Source organism: Zychaea mexicana, assembly GCF_025766255.1.
Source record: "Zychaea mexicana strain RSA 1403 chromosome Unknown BDB00scaffold_26, whole genome shotgun sequence".
In the NCBI taxonomy this organism is placed as follows: domain Eukaryota; kingdom Fungi; phylum Mucoromycota; class Mucoromycetes; order Mucorales; family Lichtheimiaceae; genus Zychaea; species Zychaea mexicana.
In genome coordinates, this window is record NW_026516689.1 from 434,563 (window position 1) to 459,751 (window position 25,189).

At 45.6% G+C, this 25,189-nt stretch overlaps 5 protein-coding genes across 5 annotated transcripts; 3 read left to right on the forward strand and 2 right to left on the reverse strand.

Annotated features, from left to right (window-relative positions):
* Positions 1 to 197: 197 nt before the first annotated feature.
* On the reverse strand, positions 198 to 15,616 carry BDB00DRAFT_974129 (dynein heavy chain). Its single transcript, XM_053129893.1, has 13 exons — positions 15,072 to 15,616; positions 14,540 to 14,979; positions 14,198 to 14,435; positions 14,037 to 14,129; positions 13,878 to 13,966; positions 13,266 to 13,758; positions 13,017 to 13,183; positions 12,018 to 12,941; positions 10,825 to 11,941; positions 8,063 to 10,754; positions 4,600 to 7,981; positions 2,365 to 4,513; positions 198 to 2,290 (listed from the first exon to the last, which is right to left on the reverse strand). Exons 1-13 carry the CDS (start codon positions 15,376 to 15,378, stop codon positions 324 to 326), a joined length of 14,058 nt encoding a protein of 4,685 aa, XP_052980974.1. The 5' UTR covers positions 15,379 to 15,616; the 3' UTR covers positions 198 to 323.
* A 919-nt stretch (positions 15,617 to 16,535) lies between these two features.
* Positions 16,536 to 18,086, forward strand: BDB00DRAFT_817926 (protein-tyrosine phosphatase-like protein). Its single transcript, XM_053123112.1, has 3 exons — positions 16,536 to 16,866; positions 17,099 to 17,500; positions 17,588 to 18,086. The coding sequence occupies exons 1-3, from the start codon at positions 16,732 to 16,734 to the stop codon at positions 17,822 to 17,824; spliced, it is 774 nt and encodes a 257-aa protein (XP_052980975.1). The 5' UTR covers positions 16,536 to 16,731; the 3' UTR covers positions 17,825 to 18,086.
* Positions 18,087 to 21,274, reverse strand: BDB00DRAFT_817929 (major facilitator superfamily domain-containing protein). Its single transcript, XM_053123113.1, has 11 exons — positions 20,660 to 21,274; positions 20,357 to 20,450; positions 20,042 to 20,284; positions 19,874 to 19,957; positions 19,700 to 19,808; positions 19,328 to 19,594; positions 19,137 to 19,210; positions 18,848 to 18,974; positions 18,607 to 18,736; positions 18,498 to 18,512; positions 18,087 to 18,416 (listed from the first exon to the last, which is right to left on the reverse strand). Exons 1-11 carry the CDS (start codon positions 21,000 to 21,002, stop codon positions 18,226 to 18,228), a joined length of 1,677 nt encoding a protein of 558 aa, XP_052980976.1. The 5' UTR covers positions 21,003 to 21,274; the 3' UTR covers positions 18,087 to 18,225.
* Positions 21,275 to 23,237: 1,963 nt separating this feature from the next.
* Positions 23,238 to 24,153, forward strand: BDB00DRAFT_817931 (uncharacterized protein). Its single transcript, XM_053123114.1, has one exon. It carries the CDS (start codon positions 23,702 to 23,704, stop codon positions 23,936 to 23,938), a length of 237 nt encoding a protein of 78 aa, XP_052980977.1. The 5' UTR covers positions 23,238 to 23,701; the 3' UTR covers positions 23,939 to 24,153.
* On the forward strand, positions 24,096 to 25,112 carry BDB00DRAFT_302412 (cytochrome b5). The gene is made up of 5 exons (XM_053116847.1): positions 24,096 to 24,333; positions 24,406 to 24,415; positions 24,526 to 24,552; positions 24,638 to 24,806; positions 24,934 to 25,112. The coding sequence occupies exons 1-5, from the start codon at positions 24,226 to 24,228 to the stop codon at positions 25,010 to 25,012; spliced, it is 393 nt and encodes a 130-aa protein (XP_052980978.1). The 5' UTR covers positions 24,096 to 24,225; the 3' UTR covers positions 25,013 to 25,112.
* The last annotated feature ends 77 nt before the right edge of the window (positions 25,113 to 25,189 follow it).

Genomic DNA, 25,189 nt, shown 5'->3' on the forward strand with positions numbered 1-25,189 from the left:
CCGCTATCCATTGTAGACTAGAGTTAGTTTGACATGCCATGATGTGGAAAATGAAAAGTTAGAGCGTGAGTGAGATATCGAGAGAGAGCGAGAGAGCGAGAGAAAGAGAGAAAGGGAGAGAGGGAAAGCAGGGAATACTTTTTCAGGAGGGCCATGCGTATTTATGTATGCCTGCTGTATTATCTTGCAGATTATTTGTTTGTTTCGATCAACTTTTATAAGAGAAATAGGGTTTTTATTCTCGATGATGATACAACAGGTAAGAGCGAAATATATAGTCCAAGCTAGACTAGACTAGCCTAAACTATGTGTAAGCCAGTCGTTTAAAAAGACATGACGATGGCCACTGCTCTTTGCGGAATTCGGTCCTTCTCATCTGCATGAGCAGGCACGTTGATCGTGAACAGTAGATCAGATCTATCTGCATTGAGGTACACGGGCAGTGCAACCTTCTCTGATTCGCTAGTTTGGGCGTCCTTACGGATCCATCGCAGACCAGTCTTTGGCAGCTTGGTCGTAGGTTCAGACGTCAGCCGTACTTCTGTGCCATCCCATCGACCGCCCTCCGTTCTGAGGCCACGCACACAATAGCCTTGCTGCTGTTCGTCACTCTTTTCAGCACCAATATCGACTTCCAGGACAAGCTCTTCCAATGACCACTTGTTGCGTTGCGCCGTCGCCTGACGTGTCGCAGTGATGTAAGCTTCAGGGCTGAACAGACCGCCTGCCCATACTTCAATTTCGCCATACGAGGTCTCGTGCGCGATTGCCTCCACTTGCTCCAGACGCGACTTGAGATCAACCATCCAGATGTTCAGGCCAATGTTCTTGGGCACCTTGTAGCGTCGCCAGTGGTCAGGGATCAGTCCCTTGGTCAGCCAGCTCATCAGCTGTCTCAAGTGGTTGGTCTGCTTGAGCTCGCCATTGCACACCTTTTGAAGCGCGGACAAGTCGTCGCGGATGGTTCTGAGCAGGCCGCGTGCCATCTGGTTTTCGCGCTCAAAGAAGCGGAACAATGGGTCCATGATGCCTGCGCTATCACGCTTAACCATGGTGATGTTGCTGGGCAAGAGCTCCAAGTAGCCCTGGATCGAGGCACTGAGGGCTCGCATCCATGCAGGTTGTTGCGCTGTTGTCGATGACGCTTGCTTGGCAGTATCCTGGGCGTAGGCCACCTCGTCGTCGTCACTGGTGCTCTTCATCTTGCGCACCTTGGATAGCATGGTGTTACCCTTAAGCGTCAACAGGACACGTTCAGCATTGCCGGGCAAGCCGAGCCATGTAGGTGGCTCACGTTCAGGCAGCTTGTTTACCCACTCCAAGAATTGCTCCATCTTGGTTCCATCAGGAACCACAACCGACTGTTCGTTGTCACCCGTCGCCTTGACGATTTCAAAGTCCAAATCGTAGCAGTGTTGCGTGAACAAGGTGTTGACGAACGAATCCAACAGACGTTGATCATACTCATTGTCGATACGGCCACCATAAATGGATTGCTTCAAAAGCGAACGGATAGCATCCCAAGGAATCTTTTCGGGTGAAATATTGGCACGACCACCAGCAGCAGAGTCTAGCCACTTGTCGATCGTGTTGAATGCAGAGTCTTGATCCGAGTCGTTGAACTCGTATGTCTTGGTCCAGCCCAGAGGCACATAGCGCAAACGTTCTTGCACGACAGCGTGTAACCAAGCAAGCATAAAGTAGAGACGCACACGTTCGGTAGGACCTCGCGATAAACGTGAAGGAGGAATGCTGCGAAGCGATTCTTGCAAGTTGGCCTTGATACCTGGTGGGGGTTCAAACATCAATACGCGAGACATACGCAGCAAGTTAACAGGCACCTTGGGATTGGTTTCCATTGTCAAGAAGAGACGGAACTGCGGATGCGGCTTCATGCTGTGCAGTTTCTTTTCGAGCTGACCAAGCCAGGATGGTGCCAAGTGCACGTTCTTGAGCATGACCCAGTTACCCGTCTTGATGGCGGTCGAGATCGCTTGATCGGCCAAAGTAAAACCTTCGGCTGAGCCCATGGCGACTGATGTGCAGCGCGTGTTGCTTTCGGATACAAGGTTATCAACACGGTAACTGGCATCGTAACCAGGAACAGAGCAAAGTGCAAGAGGTGTGGAGCCAGTGACTTCGTTGCCGACAATATGTTGCAAGTTGAGTTCGCCTGAATTGATAAAGTCATTGCCAAAGATTTCACCAGCAAACATGGTAGCAGCAGGGAGCAATCGATCTGATCGGAAGCACTTGACAAGCAACATGCGTCTAAGCGCATCCACAACATCTAATATCATGGGTCATTGTTACTTACGCTGTCTGGTAATAAGCAATCATGTAGATGCTTGAATATAAACTTACTGCTTTGACCGAAGTTGTCCCAGCATGCAGGAACCACTGTTTCGGATTGGGCATGGTCCATGAACTTTTGCCATTCTTCAGTGTTCTGCTTGATATGATCGCCTAAGTTTTGGAAGCAGGGCAAGGACATGAACTCCTTGGCACGCTGAGCAGTTTCGTCCGGAATAAATTCAGGCAAGCCCAAGCTAGAAGCACTGACTGTCGAACCAGGTACCACATCACCACCACTTAACAAGAAATCGTATTCTGCTTCATCGACACCGTCCTGAGTGCCACGGATTTGGATCTGACACATGAGCACAGCGAGGGTAATATGGTCTTCATGCAGCAATGTACGCGACGCGCGCTTGTAGGTGACGGAGAACAAGTCACGCGACAAGATGGCCAAACGTTCGCCAGGATCAGATACCGACTTGAGGTTCGGGTTGGCGTGCAAAACGTACTCAAAGATTTCATAAAAGAAGTCGAGCGAGAATTGGTAAAAGTGGTGGATCAAGTTGAGCTGTTCCATGACAAAAAAGATGGAACTGCAGGCATGGGCCAAAGGAGTGTAAACGGCCGTTGTCTGTTCGACTTCTTGCATGACCGTGTTGGTTTCATCGACCTTTCGAGTAACCTCGGCAGCTTCCTTCTTCAGCGTCTCCAGGGTTTCAATAACCTTGTCATCGTCCAAAATATTACCCTTGGACTCGTTCAAAGCCTGAAGCAACGACTTTTCAAGATGACGTAGCTTCAACTGGAATTCGCCTTGCAGCTTGATCAAATCGGTACGTCTTTGGTCAACATCGGGTCGTTCGGCCTTGAGAACCTTGTTCAAACACTGGCTCTGCAAACTGCCCCGGGTCACTGTAAAGTTGACAAAAGTAACACGCGAGCAAATGTCCGGCGGGAAGTTGACGGAAGGATCACGCGTCGACAAGAACAGAGTGAAGGATGGCGAGAAATCAATGTCTTGACTGCCCAAACGGATCAATACACGACCACCGGTGCGACGCAACTCTTTGTTGAGGACAGGGTTCAAGATAGGGTCAAGATGCTCCACGTCTTGGATCAAAATTGGGTTACCGAAACGAAGGGCACTTTCGAGGTTCTTAATGAACGAGTCGTCCAGGAAACTGGTCACGGTGATCTTGCGGTCCTTGTATTCGTTGATCAAAAAGTTGGTTGCCTGACCGGAAGGATCGATGATCAATGGGTAACGATCAAAGCGCTTGAGCATAATGGCGTTCTCGATACACAGATCGTCGGCAGGCAACGAGTTGGCGTGCCATGACAATCGGTCATCGGCGGTCGACAAGTATTCCGTAAGTGACATGTCTTGCTTGAACTGAACGTTGGCCGATACCAAATGATCGGTCCATTTGGACAGTAAGAGCTCGCGATACTGCTGGTCAAAGTAACCGCCATAGGCCAAGAATGCAGCCGATAACAAGACATCACCGACAATGGTGCCCATTTGGCTCTCGAAAGCCTGGCTGGCGGTCTCCCAACGCACCTTTTCGGACGACAAGCTGCTCAACAGGGTCACACTGCGGTCAACCTTACTCTTGACACGATCCATCTCAGCCTTGATCAATTGTGTCTCACCAACCAGTGCAGCATATTCTTCCTTGTAGCGACCGATACTGTTTTCCAGATCAACAATCATTTGCTCAATCTCGGCAGCCTTCAGCTTGGTGTCTTCGGCGCTCTGTTCGAGACGAGTGACTTCCTCACGGAGGGGACCAACACGGTCGAGGATGTCAGAGTATTGCACCTGAGCAGTGACCCACTTAACAAGAGGACCACAGGCCTTGGAAGCACGGTTGACAGCCTCGTACTCAAAGGCAGGGTTGTTCATGTAGTTGCGACGCATAAAATCGCGCAGACGCTGGTTCATCTGTGTCTCCGTGTTGTAGTTGACGATGCTCGTGATGAAGTCGTCACGACGAATGATGCTTTGCACAGTCTTCCAGCTTTCAATCTTGTGGCCCAACATGGTGCAGACAGACTCCATGGCAAGCTTGACGGCTTCGGGTGGATTACCCATGGCACGGACTTCGGTCAAGTGCTGACGCTTAATGTTGCTGACACTCTTCTGAGCTTCCATCACGGCAGGTTCAGCATTGGCAAGATCATCCAATACGATAGCACGTCGTTCTTGTATTTCCTATTGTTTGTTGCATTACAAGCCGTGTTTAGTAGCCAATTTCCTTACCTCAGATATAGTGTCATTAAACAATAGAGCCAAGTTACCTTGTTTTGGATTTCCAATGCATCTTGAATCTGAATAGACGCCGCTTTCTTTTGCTCGGCCTCCTTTTCATCTGCCAACATCTGCTTAATCTTGTCCTCGGCCTGTCGGTTCTTGACCTCGAGCTGGTTCTTCTTGATGGCCAAACTCTTGCGCAATTCTTCGACCTTGACGACAGTATCCTTGAGCTTCTCAAGGCCAACGTTCAAATGACGCTGCTGCTCCTCCAAATCTTCACGCTTTTCGTTATACAAACGCACATAGTGCGAAATAAAGTCCAAGAAATGACGAGGCGTGCAGTAGTTGTAACGACCCTGGCGCTTGCTCAACTTGGCATTGATTTCATACAGCGATTGATGGACAAATACTAAGGCATTGACCACGGTCTCGCGATGCGTAGGTGGGATAGGCAAGTTGCGGTATGCGATGGGCAAGTTGAGTGGTGGCGCAAACGTGGGTACATCCAAATCCAACGTATTGGTAAACTCCATACCAACTTGATAGAAGGCCTGGTCGGGCCAGTCGCCAAACCAGTCCAAAACACAACGATTGAACAAGGCGGGCGATGTAGCAGCACGCGAGGCAAGACCACCTTCGGGTGGATTCATTGTAAACACCACATGCAAGTTGCGCATCACTTGTTGCGTGAACCACTTGTACAATTCTTCGCCCGAGTCAAGCATCAAACCTTCACGCTGAGCACCTTCCTTACAGGCCGTCATGAGTGATGCATACTCGTCGCCTTCGAAAAGACCGGGCACTTCAGCGTTGGCCAACAGTGTGTTCATACGTTCCAAGAAACCAGAGTCGAGCACGTTCGATTCATCCATGATAAAGCAAATCTTTTCGCCTTTACAACCAGCACGTCGCAAAACACTACGCAAATCGTCGTCGAAATCGGCACCGGTGTACTTGTTGTGCACCTTGATCTGGAACACACTCAAGCCGTTCATCCAAGCAACGAAGCGAGACAAGGTCGTCTTACCAGAGCCACTGACACCAATCAACAACAAGTGACCTTGTGGTTGACGGAACACACGATCGATACGCAAGACGTGTTCCAAGACATCGTTGAACAGAACCAATGCGACGTCCAATTCTTCTTCGTAAAAGACCTTGAGACGAGCCTTAGCATAATCACGCAATTGTTCACGCCCTACAGGTACGTAGTACTTGGACAACCAGTTGGAGAACAGGATAGGTCGCTCCAAGGCCTCTTCCTTGTTCAACGCAGGGAAATGCTTCATGGAAATTGAGTCAATCATGTCGTCGGTCCACTGGCGTTCTTCCTCATCCACGAGACGATCTTGGAATAGACGCAAAGCTTCGTGCGCCCAGATACGGACCAGACCTTCCACCGTCAGTGTCTCGAGCGGCTTGATGGCCTCATAGATACCACGGATCCAACGGGTCAATTCGCGAGGCGAGTAAATGTAATGAGCTTGGATATCGGGCGTGAAGCGGCGCTGAGATGCCAAGTAAAGCTCGACCATGGCAGCTGTGAGCGGCTCGGCATAACCACGCAGGTTAGGCACGACCTTGAGCATAGCGCGCGTGAATGTACCATAGATCTGTATCAATGAGGTCTGGCCAGCATAGTCAACCATCACCAAAGGAGCATGGCGCAAGAAACGATGCGAAAGAGGAACACGACCAGGATCCGTAGGTGGGTTACAGGCACCGACAAACTGGATGCGTTCAAGTGTGACCCAAGCTTTGTCGCTGGTACGCCAGAAACCGTTGTATTCGACCAATTGACGCAAGAACGAAATGACACGCTGGGTGTTGTACTTGTCAGTAGCAGGCAAGTTGATTTCATCACAGAAAACAACCAGCCAGCGGCCAATCATGGTAGGCGACAGAATGACACCGTTGGGGGTCTTGCGGTACTCGCAGTGTTGCTCGAATGTCTTCAAAATCAATTCAGGGGTAGTAGCACTAGAGAAATTGAGACCGACGACTTCCATGTCGGGCAACTTGCGCAGTGCGCTGAACAAGGTCATTGTTTTACCGGAACCAGGAGGACCGCACAAAATCAAAGGCTTGTGCTCAGACAACCAAGAGTAAAGCACTTCTTCGTGACGGATCGTGTCAACGGTAGGAATGATCATGTCGGCATCGGATACCTTGTGGGTCTCAATCTCCACAGTGGGGACCTTGGACTCCCACGGCACCCATTGACCGCTGTTGACGGCAATATCATAGTCAATGATGCTTGTGTCGTTACCGAGAGGTGGCAGCTCGTATGTTGCAGCGCCACGAATGAAGTCGCCAAGGACCGTACGCAAGTCCAACTTGGCATCGCCAGAGAAACTCCAAATGATCGAGTAAATGATACGCTTGGTGATATAGCCTTCCAAATGATCGCCGTTCATAGGGAAATCGGGGTGCTGAGCATTGTATTCCAACACGTTGCGGACCGTCTTGTTGAGCAGTGAAAAGAAGGTCGACAAGACACGCATCCGAGTAAAGTCCATGATATGCTCCAGAGTGGCAGCATAAGTCAATGACTTGGCCACAAGACCCGACTCATCGGAGAGATCTGGTTCCATGATAGCAGCGATTGCACGCTGTGTAGCCAAGTTGGGCGAAATGGATGCGAGCTCATTTTCATTATCACCAAGACGACGCGAAGCAGGACCTTCTTCCTCAATTTCATCCATGGGCACGTTGCGCAAGGTCTCCAGGTAGTTACTGAAGATCATGGATAGCGCAATGACGTCTTCACTGAACCAGACCATACCACAGCGCGAGACGGTGGCCAAGGTGGCATACTTGAGCGTTTCGACTTCAAACATGATACGGACGTTGGGCGGCAGGTTGAGACGTTCACCGTTGGGCAGCGTCAGCAATCGGTTATCGTCCAACACCGAGTTCAAGTTTTCAACCCATTCAGGATCGACGTCACCATCAAAGATAATCCAGTGTCGCTTCTGGCTTTCACCACGCACATTGTCGACAATCTTACGCAGAATGTGGGTGAACAAACCATCGGTCCACTCACGCGTCGTGGCATCCAAAGTGCCGTACAAGGCATCCTTGGGGATGGCTTTGGGATCAATCGTATAGGCAATTCCTTCAACACCTTCCACACGCTCAAGGGCAGTCAACAAGCATTTCCAGGCTGTGCTCTTGCCGGAACCGGAGGGACCCACCATCATCAGACCATGGTGGATGTTTTGGATTTGGTACAGCTGAATCACCTTTTCCATCCAGGCGTCGCCAGGCACCAGACGACGCTCTTCGCAAACCTTCTTGAGCTCCTGCTTTAAACGGTCCAAATCGACCGGTGCATAGTGTACACCAGGGAACACATCGGCCAACAAGCTGGTCAAGAGTGGGATATCATCGGCCACAAGCTTGGGCACCACGGTTTCACGGATACTATAAAAAGAGTGAGGGAGGAAAGATGATGTTAATGCATATACCGTTGGTGTACTTATAGTAGGTAAATGCGTCAAGTACCTGGAAATCAAGAGCTGCTGCTCAGGCTCAGTTTCAGAGATGCTAGCATACTCGGACTTGTCCTCAGTGCCTTCTTCAATAGCCTTGCGCAAAGAAGTCAGCTTGTCACGCTTGAGATTACCAGCCGAGACCAAGACACTCTTCAAAGCACGCAATCCAAAGTCGTAATGGGACTGAGGCGACAACTGTTCAGCACACAGGTTGAACAAAGGCACGACTTTGGAAGCCAATGTTTCGGCGGTACGGAAACCTTGAGAATACAACATGACCTGAGCAATCAACTCGCGGTCGGGCTTTGTCATGGCCATGCTTCTGAACAGCTTTTTCAAATTGTCCGGCAAGTTGGAACGGCCAGCATAGCCTGGGTTCATGGTGATAAAGATACCCGTGTCGGTGTTGACCTTGACATTGCGACCCACCAATTCGATCTCGTGGTTCGGGTTGACGGTGGCATCCTTGAGACCCAGCTGGATGGTTTGCACCTGTTGCGAGACCGCAGACAGGATACGTTCTTCCAACCGATTGAACTCGTCGAAACAGCCCCATGCACCAACTTGGCAAAGACCAATGAAGATACGACCCATAGCTTGGAAATCGAACGTTTCGTCACAGCAAAAAACGAGTACGAAGCGGCCCAATTGCACACCCAAGGCCTTGACAGATTCTGTTTTACCAGTACCGGCAGGACCGAAGGGCGAACCACCCAGTCTTTGTTCCAAGGCTTGCGTCAACGTCAAGTAACAGCGATCAGTCAATGGTGTTTGGACAAGACGGTCAGCCACACCAAGGTATTCGTAGCCATAGTAGAAGTCAGCATTGGCCATGCTGATCGTCAAACGATGGATGGGGTTCTCAACAGTAGCGTTAAAGTAGAAGCGCATCTGGTACAACCAGCTAAAGTCCTTGGGCGAGGTGATACGGTTTTCATGCAGCTGACGTGTAACATCACGCTGGTGCACAAGTTCAGTAACCAAATGTTCGCACTTGCGACGCTTGATAGCTGTCAAATCGAGCAATACAGCATCGGCCAATACGTTCAGGTTGCGTTCGACAAGTCCAATCGAGCTTTGGAGCGGTGCCAAGTCGCCATTACCGGCTTCGGCTACGGTGTTTAACGCCTTGTCGACAGACTGAGTCCAGGTGATTTGAGCAGCAAGTACAACAAGCTGAGCAGGATAACGATCGATCCAAGCCATAAAGTCATCCGAGCTCATTTCATCAGCATTGTAAATAGATTCGAGTTCCGTGACAGCGTCGGTCAAGAGCATAGCAAGCGACACACGCATTTCTTTTTCCAACAAGGTAAGCCAGTCGTTGATTTTGGGATTGTCCTTGATAGACACCTCGTTCTTGAACTGGACCTCTTCGCCTTCTTTGGACGCCATGCCTAGGATGGCTGTCTGGTCTTCGTTCAACAAGATTGTGGCAATACCCGCAAACATTTTTTTAAAATGCTTTTGGATACGCAGGATATCCTTGCTGTTACCAATGATTTCGAGCAGATCCTCGTCACCAACAAAATAGAAACGAGGGAACGAGGCACGCTCACGCTCCAAGTATTCACCAAGGGCCTTTTGGATCTTGCTAAGCAAGTCAGCAAGACGTTCTAGCGACTTTTGAATGTTGGGAATATTCAAGACATCCATGACGAACGGCGACTTGTACACCTTTTTCATGACGGTCAAGAATTCGCTGTTGATGCTCTGGAAACGAGAAGTCTCTACGGGCAACAAGTGCTTAATGTCGACACTGCCGCTGAAAATGCCTTCCAAGTAGACCCACTGGCGCTGGACATCGATCCAGACATCAAATAAGACGTGGACTCGGTTCAGCTTGTCTTCCCACGATGCAGCATCTTCTTCAAACGCCTTGTAGTAAGGCGACAATTTCATAGCTGTCAACGAGTTGATATGCTCACTCGACTTGTTGAACAGATCGTCCCAACCACGAATCAAGCGACACTTGTTTTGATAGTTGACCAGATCCAGCACATAGTTGGCCCAGGTTTCCTTGACCTGTTTCAAGAACTCCTCCAAGGCCATCTCACCTTGAGCTTGAAGAATGACATCTCGGACCAGTTGTTCGTTGCGTTTCAAGTCAAGATCCCACAAGTGACCAATGGTCATTTCGGACAGAGTGAAACGACCTTCCACCTTGAGCGCCTTGAAGACTTGACGCCAGTGACGTTCGCGTAATGCTTCGGATTTAAGATCGGATACAATAGGATTGACGCGCAAAAGTTGACGTAGTGTTTCTTGAACGTATTCGTATGCAGCATATTGACGCATACGGTTGGGCATTTCCTTGGTCGAGTTGACCAGTTCGTCGACGCTTTGTCGAACCTTGCGTGGCACGACTGAAGACCAGGGCGTGTCGCGAATTTCGTACAGTGATTGCCAAACCTTGGCAAGTGCGGTCCAGACAGACTTGAGGTCGCGCAATTCTTCAAGCACAGGATCAAGACGGGCTTCGGATGTCTGCTCAAGATCAAGAGCTTCCTTGGCACGGCAGACCATGTCGTACTCTTCCTTGAGACGCGTGACACGGCCCTCAAAGATGGACAGCGTGTTGGTGGCAATATCAGGTTTGATATCACCCTGCACAGGCTTGCTCTTTTCCCACTCGGCGCAAATGTCGCGGATTTTTTGCTCGACAACCTTGTCCTCAGCAACAATCTTCATTTGCAGACCAGCTGTACAAGGTAATATACATTTAGTTAAAACATGACAGAATACTTTTGATGAGTAAAACAAAGAAGTTACCAATTTGTTCTTGGATAGCGTTGTTCTTGCGGCTCAAGATTTCATTAAAGGCGCTCCACTCGCCATCTACTTGATCAACGTACACCCAGTCGTTGGGGAACTGGAAACGTTGGCGCTCCAAAGTCTTTTGACCTTGACGGAACAATTCGACATCCTGGCTCCACTTGGCAACCTTGCGTTTGAGGTCCTGGACAAACGTAATAAATGTTACGGCCTCACCCGTTGAGTTGCTCTCGATAGACTGCTGCTCCAACTCGTAACGGGCCTTTGAGACAGAGACGTGGAAATCGCGCATTGAAGTACCCAGCATGCTACCAAACTTGTTCAAGATCTCACGCTGCCATTGATCGTACTTTTGATTAACCTTGCTCTGAACTTGTTCATAGTCCACGACCAAAGGACCAAACGACTGGTCAGTTTCCGAGTTATCGAAAGTGCTACGAGCTTTCTTGATCTCCAACAAGATCTGTTGCCACTTGGACAAGTCGTCGCCAAGGATATTAAACACATGGTTCGATTCCAAATCCCAAAGCGATTGGTATTGAAGCCAGATATTGACATATTCTGAGACTTGGCCGATCTTGTCTTCAATGATTTGGTAGGCTGTCTTGAGCGAGCCATCGCCCATGCGTGTCAACAGGCTGGCATACGTCTTTTCGACAGATGGATTGTCCTTGACGCTCAAACCACCTTCATAACGAGAACTTTGCACACGCGGTAAGTGGCAGATGGTTGAGAGCCAGTCATGCAATTGTGACCACCAGCTGGCACGGGCTTGTTCGATGGGTGGGTCAAGGTACATGACTTGGTTGCGGATACGAACCTCGTGGACCAGTGTTTGCAACGCAGGTTTGACTTCAGGTGACTTTTGGGCAGCAGCAATCTTTTCTTCCACCAAGGCGATGCTGTTCTCGCGTGCGCCAGCCTTACGCTTGCGACGGCTCTTGGAGATGCTGACTTCAGGCACAATTGCTTCTTCGTCAATGCCCTTGAAGCTATTGGTCCAGGCCTTAATGGCTTGTTGCAATCGACTGATAAGTACAGTTTCGATACGCTTGTCCAAACCAGCAACCCATTGGTCCAAGTTGGAGTAGTTTTCCAAGTTCAATCGATCGATCTATAATACAGAATAGGTTTTGTTGAGCATATTTGTCCATGGCAAATAACGGGTTAAATATAAGAAAAGAAATTACCAGTTTTTGAATACGGCCGAGGGCGTCTTCAAGACGGTCCACTTGATAAGGACAAGCCTTCATTTCTTCGATGCTCTTATTGATATCGTCATAGTATCCGATAAGTGCGTCGACCTTGTCTTGGAACACCGAGACCACATTGGCAAATTCGCGGACAAACATGACATGGCGGTTTTCTCTGGCATCCAAGGGGGTGCCAGTGATATATGACAATGGACGATGATGTGCATCGTAAGTGTTGACGAAATAGTCCCAGCGCAAATTGATACCCTTGGTAATCATGACATGAACTTCATTTCTGTAACCAGCAACCAACGTGGTAATGTCAGGATTACGGTTCACCTTGTGCACAGTCTGGGAAAACGTGCGGACGGTCTCCATGAGACTCACAGCAAATGGATAGACACGCTTGGCATCCTTGGCGACATTTGAGATGGTATGAGGCACCTGGAAGTTCAACCAGAGCAAATTACGGACTTCCTTGAACAAGGTGATGATTTGACCATCAAAGTTGACGCCGAGCTGAAGCGAGTTCTGTACACGGTTGCGTGACACTTCAAAGATACGACCCGAAACGGACAGATCTCGACGCGTGATTTCTTGAAGCCAGTTTTCATAGATCAGGCGCGTATCCAGTTTCTTGCGGAAACTGTTGCTTTCAATCTGTAGCTTCTGACCTTCGGCATAGAGTTCCCAGCCTTTGCCAAGCACGTCTTCGACACGCTTCATGTATAAGGATAACTGACGGTCGATCTGCCGAGCCCATACAATGGCACCGGAAATGGGAGGAAGATCACGCAGTTGGGCCATCAAGTAAGCTTCCGAGTTGCGGTATTGCATCTTGAACTTGTCGTGGAGCTTGTTGATGTCTTCCTTGACACTGTCGATGAGCTGGGTTTGGTATTCTTGAATGGCACCTCGAATCTGTCATTTTACAAATTGAATGATTTTCTTTAAGTAATTGCATAAATTTGGTTTCTTTTAAATTTTCTTCTTTACCTTGGGTCGCACAAAGAGTGCGTTGAACTTAGAAAAGACTCTGAACATTTCATTAGCGCTCTTTGCAGTACCAAGACGATCGCGAAGTCGAGCAATGATCTGGTTCTCGACACGGGAGACACGCTCATTGTAGGCCGTTTCAGCTTGAACCCAGATCTCCGTGCCCTCTGCAATATAGCCACCATTAGTTTCCAGCCTTCCACACACACACAGACATGTAGAAAGGTGAATATGAGGATTTCTCTTTACCAGGAGTTACATCGAGCACATCAATGTTCTTGACGCTCTCATAAGCCAACTTGACTTCTTCCACAGCATTGATATCGCTAATGCTGATACTCTCTTCCTCCTCCATGACTTTGTTGACCTGACCATCAACAACAACCGTCTGTTTCTTGGCACGGGGACTTGTCATGACCCTGACAATGGTTTGATGCAACTGCTCATGTTGCTTTCTAAACGCACGGACAAATGTCACACGTTCTTGCAACTTGGCGTGCGCAGGATTGATCTTGATGGGCAAGAATTTCTCAGATCGCTTACGAGTGACATCACGAGCCACGTTGGTGAACTCCTTGATCAAATCATCCCAGGTCTGGAATACTGCTTCCGCGCCAGCCGTTGTTCGTTCAAAATCTTCGTATTCCATGTACATCAATCGACGACTGCCCAATACTTTGAGCAACTGGTCGTTTAGATCGCGTGAAATGGCTTCGACCAATGGCAATGCACGGCGAATAGGGTAAGGACTACAAACAGCGAAGAGTTGGAGTTGTGCATCAGTCAATCTTGCCTTCCTTAAAAAAAAGGTAAAGAAACTTACGAAAGCTTAAGCTTTTTGTTCAAATGGCCAAAAATAAGACCAAGCGATTCGCGGATCTTGTCAACATCAGTGGCGGAAAGAAGCTCGTTGAGCGGGAAGTCCTTCATCAACTGGTTGTACTTGTGAACTATATAGGAGAATTAGCATCCTGTACGCCTTTATATGTAGTTTCTTAGTTGATGCTTTCTAGGACCTACCAAGCTCCATGCCCTCCTTGAGACCCGTATCGGCAATGAAACTGACAGTTGCATGGAAACGCTTTGCGTGCTTCAAGATATCCAAGGTCAAGGCTACGTTATTGTTGTTAGTCATACATCATTAACTGCTATAGCGACGAGCGAGTTACAAATAAACTTACTAATCTGGTCGCTTTTGAGCTGTTCATCAATCTTTTCAAGAGCTCGCTCCATGCTCAACCAAAAATTGATTTCTTGGATGGCCGTGCCACTTGCAGGGTCACGTGACATCTTGGTTACCTTTTGGATCTCCTTGATCCATCCGTTGACGTCGCCCTGAAGCTTGTTTAAGAACGACGAGTCCGAGAAATGATTGGAATCAATGGCCTCCACCGTAACACGACGACCTTGTTCTCGGCACTACATTGTAGATTTTTTTTTGTATCACGATCCAATTAGTTTTTCATCACACACACTCTTTCTTTCTCACACATATATACCGATGAAGAGTGATCCGTTCATACCTTGTCAACAGCCTTTTGAACAACAGGGTGGATATTGAGGGAAATATCAGGGATTTCGACATTTTGTTGCAAGTGCAGCAAACTGAGTTCCAGTTCGGCCATCTTTTTCTTGGCCATGGGGACACCCATCTTGTTATCTTCGTTCTTGCTCTTTCCACCTGACTCTGCCACGGTGCCATGACGAGCATTGACGTAGGCATTAAAGTAAGGGCTGACTGCCAAATGGATGTACGAGTGCAAAAACTCGTAAGCACTGGTCTGGCCCGGCTCGCCAGCATTGGGTGCACCAGGCAAATTAATAAACTGCAGCTGAGATTGCAGTGGGCGGGAAGGATCCAGAGTTGCAGCACGCTTGATAATAGCCAACGAGCCCACGTGAGTAGGCAAGTAAGTGATTTCTTGCGACAGCGAATACGTGTATGTTGCTGGTCCAGCCTCGTCTGATGCGAGTCAATTTTTTTTCATCAAGTAAAGTCAGTTGTATCTCTTTTTATTCAATAGTGTTCTACGTGGTGGTAAATTTGTATTTTACCTTCATCTTTGCCACCTTCCCTTTCTTTTAAGATATAAAGGACCGGGCTTTGGGCATCACTTGCAAATCGCTTGAACTTTTCATACGTGTCTGGATACGCAAAGATGGTATTTTCGAGATCGGATAGTTCAGCGCCTAAAACTAATGGCAGTAACTGCTCGAGGTAATCTTGCAGCATTTTTGGGTCAATTGTCAACAGGGTGGTAGCAGCAGTGGCGGCGGCGCCGCCACCAGTCGTTTCGGATGGGGCACCAGGAGTACTACCAATGGCAGCTACAGGAGCGAGTGCTGTCTCGTCCTCAAGCATTTTCCTGTGTTGGGGGGATGGGTAGAGAGGGTATTTAGCTCAACCGAGATTGAAATGAGCTTATGGAAGTGTGGGGTAAAATTTTTTTATAAATAGTACAACGAGAGAAAGAGACAGAGCAGAAAGCAAGTAGACAAAATACAATATATACAAGCGCTCTCTTCCTCTTTTTTGTGTGTGGGTTACTGTGCCGTATACGTTCTCTTTTCAAGAAGAAGTAATGAAAAAAGGCGAAAGGTGCAAAGCAAAGAAAAAAAGGTACGCAACGCGCTGGTCCCCGCTTTTGATCGCGCCAAGTCCGCCGACCCAAGTGACCCGTGTTGGAATGCAGTTCCAGCTTTTTGATAGGTATCAAAGTATTCTAATGACCTTCCCCTCTTATTAATACTACACTTGGGCAAGAGAAGTAGCCTAAGCCAATTTGCCCAACTGTTTGTTGTTTCTCAAGAGCCTATAAGGTTCACGACACATTCAAAAAGATATACGACGCTTTGTTGATCGCAACGACGACGAGTAGCCTACAATGTGTTCAGTCCAAGAAATGAGGCTGTCACGTTTCAGCCCCTCTATATAGCATATCAGTGACGGACGTTCTGGTCATCAAAGACAGAGAAAAAGCTTATTATAGTGATTGCAAAGCAATAATAGAAACAACGAACCCAAGAATATGTGTGCTTCTAGTTATTGACTATAAGGTATAAATGTACCATGTTTCATGGTGTGTAGACGATGACAAAAGTGATAATATGAAAGTGAGCCGACTTCATCTTCTTGACCCACAGCTATGATCGAGTGATTAGAAGAAAAGGATGGTGAGAACCAGCTAGGAAAAGGAGCGACAGACTGTACAGCAACATTACTGACAACCGAGTCGCCATTAAAAGTAATGATATATTGATGAAGACGATCAACGAACAAAAGAAAATGAACCATTACAAAGGGTGGAACCGTACTACCGCGTCATTCATGCAGCATTGTTGCAAACAGATCCACCAAAAAAAAGATATATCATCCAAATGAACAACGACTGGCAACTGCAGTCCGTTAGAATATGCGTTGAGAGAGCAACTCCCGTAAATAAAATACACTCTAGTAATCAAAAATCTTCTTTGTTATTGCTACCATGAGCTTATTCTTCATGGCTACAGTTATAGATGCTCCATTTGCATTATATCTAAAGAAACAATGGGTAACAGTTAATTTACTAGCTGTCAGTTGCTGTTGTTATTGTTATTGTTTAGCGCCGAAAAGTAGTTTCATTGGTAACGAATAATACGCCATAAATATCTTTCAGTCTAATGCAGCCATCTACTTCCCCTCTCCTTCTCTTTCTCCGCTTCATACACATAAAAAATGAACACCAATGTGGAAATCGCACCTGCACAAACTCAAGTGGAAATCGACAGGGCATACATCGAATCCGAAAGCTCGCAATGCAAAATAGACGACTGGCATTACGAAATGCGACGAGAAATGCAAGAGGTCTTGGTAAAGTTCTGTCGTCAAAAAAAAAACCCAAACGATCACCCACAATCTACACGTTCAAAATCCATCTCTCCAATTTCCCTGAACACCACCCCTTTCCCCAATTTTCGCTACTTGACCAAGCAAAAACTCGACTTATCTTCTCAACGTTCTTGATTCTCACAGTCTGGTGTGTGTGGGTGTACGTGCGCCGGGGGCATGGCGTATACTTCTTTTTTCTCTTTTATCTATATAGCCAGGTCTCTACCTCGGTCCATTTTCGGCTTCGCGTAATGTCCAACGACTGCACGAAATCGGGATTACGCATATTCTTTGCTTTTTAGATCAAAACGAACAACGTTTGTTTCGAACAGAGAACATTGTGAATCATTTCAACTTTTGGGCGGTGGAAGTATCTGACTCGACAACACAAAACCTCATTCCGTTGTTCCCGCTCGCAGCAGGCCATATCAATGAAACTTTGGTTCAGGGTGGCAAGATCTTGGTCTGCTGCAACGGTGGGATGTCACGGAGTCCGTCGTTTGTGATTGCTTTCATCATGCAGGCCTATGATTTGAACGCTTCACAGGCATACCAATATGTCCAGAACAGACGGCTGTGCATTAATCCTAATGATGGATTCAAAAGTCAGCTCAGTGTACGTAATTTGCGTCTTCTTGTTGTCAGTTTCAATGCATCTGTATTATACGTTTGTTTTTAACTTGTTGTGGCATATGATATTTAGGAATATGAGCCAATATACAAAGCAAGAAAATCAAATGGCGGGGATACGCAGCAACAGCAATTCCAACAGCAACAGCGACGGCGCCGGCGATCGTTAGGCTTTGATGATGATATGGTGGAGAATGGGGTGGGTCAATACATGCGGACGGGTGGAGAACTCAAGCGACGCACAACAGAAGCAGCAAGTGAAGCAGACAATGTAGTGGGTCCAGGTGTTTCAGGCATGGCTTTGCAGTAAAGCAAGATACGATACCTTTTTCTTTTCCTTTGTACATTCTTTTTCGCTCTTCTTCCTCTCCAACACTAATTCTTTTCTACGCTACTCTGCTCTACTTCGTTACGACCGACACACTTCGACTAAAAGTCGCTTTTACCACCCTTACTACATACCTAGCCTCATACAGAGTATCTATCTGCAGAATACGACTCAAAACAAAACAATGTATTGCCGTTTACACTGGTTAATTAGGGAAATATATATGTTGCAGCGATGAAAGACGTTTCGTTTTTTACATGATGTAGAGATAGATGATGTTGATGGGGACAGATGTTGAAAGGTGTGTTACTGTTTCCATTTATGCTTGAAAGTAGTAAGGCTATTGGGAAGGGGATAGAGAAATGGCGGGTCGTTTATGGTAGCTAGTCCTCCTCATAGGATCGTTGGCTCATCAGAGGCTCCTTGATCTCACTCGACTGTCGTCGCAAATTATTTGAGCTGTTCTTGGGCTTGATGGGCGAGCGTCTATCCTTGAAATGAATATTGTATCCAATGATGGAAACAATCATCAAGAAGAACACGACACAGCATGCACTTGTTGTGAATCCTCTGTCTATAACATTCAAGTGTTTATTAGTGTCTGATTAATACTCTCTATCTCTCTCAAGGTCGGTTAGAAGGAATATCTACTTACGGTAGCGTGGTGCATCTATCAAACAATAACAAAACGTGTGATATATGTAATGAATAAATACGAAAAATTCACATGTGACTAAAAAAGTAAACATAATAATAAACTTTACCGGTGACAGGCCATAGTACTAACGGAGACCAGAGCCACATGATCGAAGCAGATGTGTTCATAGTAGCTATAGCGAGTGCGCGGACGCCTATATCACGTGAGATGGTTTCGCTGGCCCAAGTCATCATGATCTATTTTGAATTTGTCCCACACTTAGTCATTAAATAGTAGTCCTCTTCCTCTTTCCATCCACTTATCAACTGTATACATATATCCAGCACGTAGCGTTTTTGAAAACTTACTGAAGTGATAGATCCTAATCCAACATGGGTACATATATACGAAGCATACAGTAATCCAAAGGGTTGCACAAACGATGACAACATCCCCAGGCCGAAAAAGGCTAATAATGCGGGGCATACGATGCACCTGAATAGATAAAATACCAACGGTGCAGGTCCTTCTTAATTAGTATATACAATGTGTGCATACCCATTAATGCAGATATGCAACAACAACAACAGCAGCAGCAAAGCATACTTTTTGTGTTGTTTGTTTAACATATATGTAATCAGCCATTAAATGACTCACCAAAAGCGTGTTCTCATTCGATCGCTTATAAACCCATTGCATAGTCCTGCAGTCATGGTAATCAGCATATCTGGCTATATTATTCCCGGAGAAATCGAAGATGGGTTGAGACGATATATACATGATATATTAAGTGTGTTAATATATGAAAACACACAAATAAAAAGACCTTTTCCAGTACTGCCCATTACCGTGGTAAGTAGGTTGGCAGTGACAGCATCATAGCCGAGTTTCTTTGCCATAATGCCAAGTACATGCGCTGCTCCAAGGGAAAGCTGCAACGATGCCCAGCCAAGAACAAATAAATATAAGTATTTATTGCGTAAAAGTTTTCGCACAGATGCGGATGTGCTTTCGTGTTTTGAATGTGGTCCTGTTGCTGGTACCACTAGCAGTCCACTGTCATGAAGCTTGTTGCTAGTGTCATCACCCATGCGTCGAATAGCAATATCTCGTTCCTAACAACAGATTCAAAAGATGTAAACAAAAAACAGACGTACACTTTTAAAATCTTTGGCTCCTGAGAACCCTCACCTGGATATATATATTCATTATTTTTTTACCTTATTGCTTAGCCACGATGTATTGTGCGGATAATCCGGTAAATACTGGCGTCCGAACCAAGCCAAAACTGCAGTGATACAAGCATCAAAGACAAACATCCATCTCCACCTAGTAATATTAAATCAGTGACCAAAACCAATATGCTTCACTTAGAAAAGATAAAAGATGCATACCCACTGATGCCCAGCTTGCCATCCATTGTTGTGAGCATTACCGCTTGAATGACACCACTTGATCCTGTACCAAGAGCTCCACAACTTTTTATACATATTTTTTATCGTCAATTCATTTTTTTGTTTTGTTTATCACGTAGGAAAAAAAAAGAAAAAGAATTTGCTTACATGGTCAATAAGGCCATCCGTTTACCCAATTCGCGCTTGGAGTACCAGGTACCGATCAAAAATACGATTCCGGGGTAAAACCCAGCCTCGGCCAAACCCAATAGAACACGGATCACATATACGCCATTGACGGACTGTACACACGCCATGGCTAATGTCAGCACACACCAAATAAGCTCGAGCGAGGGCAAATAGATGGATGGGCGTAATCTTGATAATAGCATATTTGATGGAATCTGCATCCTAATAAAATTGGGGTTTTCTTGTTAAGTAATACATCGACAACACATAGCTAAAATATCAGATTACACTTACACCAAGTAGCCTGCCATGAATATGACGCTCATCCAATTATATTGAAGCCCAGTAATGTGGAGTTCTTCTTCCATACCCGATATAAACGCGCTTCCTGTATATATTGCGATACATGTAGGACAGACATTTACAGTTATTTTTAGATCAGACAGCAAGCACGAACCATAAGGATCGACAGGTACACCGTTGGAAAAGAATAACAGAGGGATCTCCGCCTTCCTCCCATAAGCCCCAAGCGACCGACCACTCCACACACATAGTCGCGGCCTCTCTAGTCTCTTAAACACAGTATATTTCCCGTACCTAGGTTGCTATTGTCTAGTGCTTTGACCATGTTACCAAGCATGGCGAATCCCAATAACCGTTTATCCAGCCGTTGAATGAGTCTTTTCTCGTGTTTCGGATCGATATATACATTGTCGCCGTCACTGTCATCTTGATTATTCATGACTTGCATCATGATGGGTGGATCCGATCCCGGTAACCAATTGTCATTGCTTTGTCGACTGTTGATGTGATGGTCTTGCAGATGATGTAGTGATGGTTCAGCCAACAACAGCTCGTTGTTGTTGTTGGTAGCAGAGTGTCGGCTTGTGGAAGCTGTTGTCGTCGCTCCTCCCACAGAAGAAGAGCCTGGTGGTACCATATTAGAATGATATCACGGCTGTTATGCAAGCTTTCTTTCTTTGGCGTATGTCAGTAAAAATCTTGCTGTGACCGCGTGAGGGGCTGTTGAGAGGCCGGGCGAGGGGGGGTGTGGGGGGTGGGGGTTGGAGGAAAGAGAGAGAGTGGGGGAGAGACGAACAAAGATATGTGAAGGAAGACAGAAAGACAGGGAAAGAAAAAGACGATGTGTATGTGTTTGTGTATGAGTGGACGGATGTACTTTTTCTCGAACAGAAAACAAGGAAAACAAGGGGGAGAGGGTGGAAATGCCACGTCAAAGTTAAAAAATAAGCCCAGGATCATGCAAGCGGGGCACCAATTATAGCCTTCACCAGGCACCATTACATGCACCAACTGCTAAGTATGAATTGACTTACTACTACCATACCGTGCTTGAATCTGAAAAAAGAGAAAAAGGAACGGTTTATGTCATGCTGCTGTGCTGTACTATGCTGCAGCTAAACAATGGAGCAAATTGACGTCTTGGCAACCATTTATTATAAAAGAGATCATTTGTTGTTATTGCTGCTGCTGCTGCCGGGTACATAAAGTATCAGCCTAGTATTTACTATAACCTAATAAGCTAAAAGTAAATAAAGGGTGTTATGGGAGAATAACTTACGCGCGTATAGACGTCGTGTTTTAGTATTTACATACAACAGTGTATCAACGTTGACATGCGCCTTCCTTTTAATTTGGGGGTGGGGTGGGTGGGGGAAGATGTTTATTTTTTTCAATCTATGGTCGTGGCATTGTTTATATATGCGTCTCTTTTTAAAGTTGAGCACTCATCCGGCAAAATGAAAAGAAGAAAGAAGATAGAAGGGTGACAGAAAACTTTGGATATAGTGCACTATTTCTCTCTGCTGCGTATGAGCAATAATTCCATCGGTGGTGTGGGGTTTCCTTTAACCCAAAAATGTCTCTGTACTTTCAATAATAGTTATTCATGTTATTATAAAGTGATACGCGCATACAAAAAGGAAGAGGGAAAAAAGGAGAAGCGGCATGAAATATAAAAAAGACGCGGGAGGGTGGAGATCATCATGAAGAAAAAACTCAAACTCATAATAGTTCTGGGGTTGTATTTGCTAATACGCAAAATAATATTATATTGGTTGGTGATAGTAAACACCGGTACCCGGAACGTGAAGGTAAATTGGTTTCTGAAATCTGTTGTGTTGACATGTCCTCTCCTACCTGCACCATCATCATCAAGAAAAATTGAGCCTACAGTATAACGACGACTCACCATACAATGTGATGAAGGGGACCGATGAAGTTTAGTCTAAACGCCTTCTTCACCACCGTAAAATGTGACTTGATAGATGTCAACTTAAAGCCTGATCATCTAATAGTGCTTATCTTGACATGATGGTAAAAATATTATTTATTTGGGTTTCGCAAAAGATAATCGAAAAAGATGCGCTTGATTGGTGTGAGCGGGGGACGACTAGTTTATACATATACAGCATGCACAGGACCTTGCTGCTGGCTGCTGCTGCTGCTAGCTATTTGTTATTTGTTGCTGTTTGCTTGCATTTAGCATCTAATACGCGCTGACAAGCTCTGCAAACAACTGAAGGGGCTATTTATTTGTTAAATTGCAAGAAGTAAAATGGCGGGGTAAACATGCTTTTTCTTTCCATCTATATCGTTTCATCAGAGTTTTCTATGCAGTTCACTTTTAGCTTCCTTTATCCCATTACTCTATCCTCACTATCTAGCTCGCCCATAAACATACACACACACATCATACATAATAAAGACCCCACTTCCTTCTTTCTTTTTCAGATCTAAAAAAAAGCTATATAAGCGATCGAAGAAATCTGTGCTTTACTCTACGTTCAGTTAGTGTACTTTTTCTTCTTCTTCTACCAACTTGTATTATAAAGATCAAAGAAGCACTTCATCATGCCCCAACCAGTGACGCCGATAAATTTGACTGGAGGACAATGGTAGGTGCTATGCTTGTTCTTTGTCATGGCAATAATTGCTATTAGTACCAGTATCTTTGGTTACTAATTACTTTCTCAATTACGCTATTTAATGTCATGGAAACATTTTATTGATTGCCATAGCAACCATTGTGGCCAGGTGACCATTAGCATCATTCATATGTTATTATAGAAACCAAATGTCGCTAATAATTGCCCACTACTTGATTTATAGTACGGTCATAGCCGCGGCTCCTGCTCTCTCCTCAGACCGAAATAAGCAACCCACACATATACCCAATTCAGCAACCCTATGTATACATATCCATCATTCGTTCAATAACAACACCCTCTTCCATCATTCACTTGCAAAAAAAGCACAACACATATATACCCAGTACTACTTCACACGAAAAGAACACATTTCACATATACATTTTACTCTTTTCCCTCTCGTATTAGCCTACACTTCCTTTTTTACTCCTTTACCACAGCAGTTTGGCATATTTTCTCTCTTTTGTTCTTTCTCCATCTCTCTCTGTATTACGTATATCATGTTCACTACTACCCCTCAAACGCTGTTTTCTCTATATTTGATTCCGTCGACAAACAGCCACAACAACTATACAACTCACACCTGCTTATTGTATACAGCCATGAACTCTTTATATCTCTTCTCTTTCTTATTCATTTGACAAAGCCTACTACTATTTTTGTTTCTATCTGTACATATAATCTGACGATGATGACGACGATTATTATTATTTCCACATATTTCTCTCCACATATCAACAATAGCTTCTTCACTTTCTTTTTCTCTCTTCTATATTTTTTTCTCCCCGCCGTTGCAACATTTATGCATAACAACAAACCACACTTTTTCTCTTCCCTTTTCCACTCGAAAAATGTTAGCTCTGCTCACTCGTTGACGAGAAAAACATATACTGTCAATATAAAAAAAAAGCAAATACTCGTATAAAATTACTCGTGTGTTGGGTTTTTGCATTAAAAAGGTGCAATTGGCGCGGACAAAGGTGTGCCCGGGGTCGGAGACAGGTTTCGGCACCTCTGCCCGAACACAAAAAAGAATCAAAGGTACGCTTTACCCACTATCCGTCACGCTCTGTGCAACCTGAGAATATGATAAATAATAACTAGACACAAAGTCGTCCCACTTTTCTAGTATTCATATTAGAAACAGTAACTTTCTTCTTTTAATCTCTTTTCAACTAAACATCTCCCCCCACTCTGTACTATTAAGCAATTATGGCTACCCTCTTTTCCCTCGCTGACGTTTCCAAGCATAACACCAAGAGTGATCTCTGGCTCGTAATTCACAACAACGTGTACGACATTACTCAGTTCATTCAAGAGGTCTGTATTTTGAGAGCAAGAAGAAGTGAAATTTATTCCCGAGTTTTAGATATTAACTTTCCCTTGATATAGCATCCTGGCGGTAATGTTTTTTTTGTGTGGAGTGATCTGATGCCTCGATTTGGGCTATAATAACCCGATATAATGCGCCAAAAGAAAAAAGAAAATTAACTTGATAAAACATGTTTATAGGTGAAGAAGTATTGTTGGATGAGGCTGGTAAAGTGTCGAAAAGAGAGGATATGTTAGGCACAGCTATGTTTTGTATAGCCAATTTATTGATAATCTCATTAACAAACAACAGGCAAGGATGCCACCGAGGCTTTCGAGGATATTGGCCACTCGGACGAGGCTCGTGAATACTATCTTTCCAAGTACCTGATTGGCGAGTTGGATGAGGCGTCGCGCATTCCAGAAAAGACATACACCTCGATCCGTGCCGGTGAACTTCCTGAAGAGAAGAAGGGTGGATCGTAAGTAGTTTCCCAAAGTGCATTTGAGTGCATTGCCCCATGAAAGAAAAAAAAGGAACAAGAGAGAATTACCCGTGTATATGCTGCGCTTATTAACGTATGTGTTTTTTTTTCCATGTTGACTCAGGTTCCTGAAAGTCTTACTACCTGCTCTTTTGGTTGCTGGCGCCATTGCTTACAAGTTTGTTCTGGAACAAAAGCATTAAATAGAGAAAGACTGTGAATAGCTCACCTATTCAGCCAACCACCCCCTTCCTTCTCTTGTCACTTCTCCGTTTCCCGACATTTCTCCTCCTGCACAACAAGAAAAAGAAATCTGCTGCTGCTCCTATTTTCAATCACTGCTTTTCTCTCTTCTTTCTCTCTTGATTTGTTATTCCCTT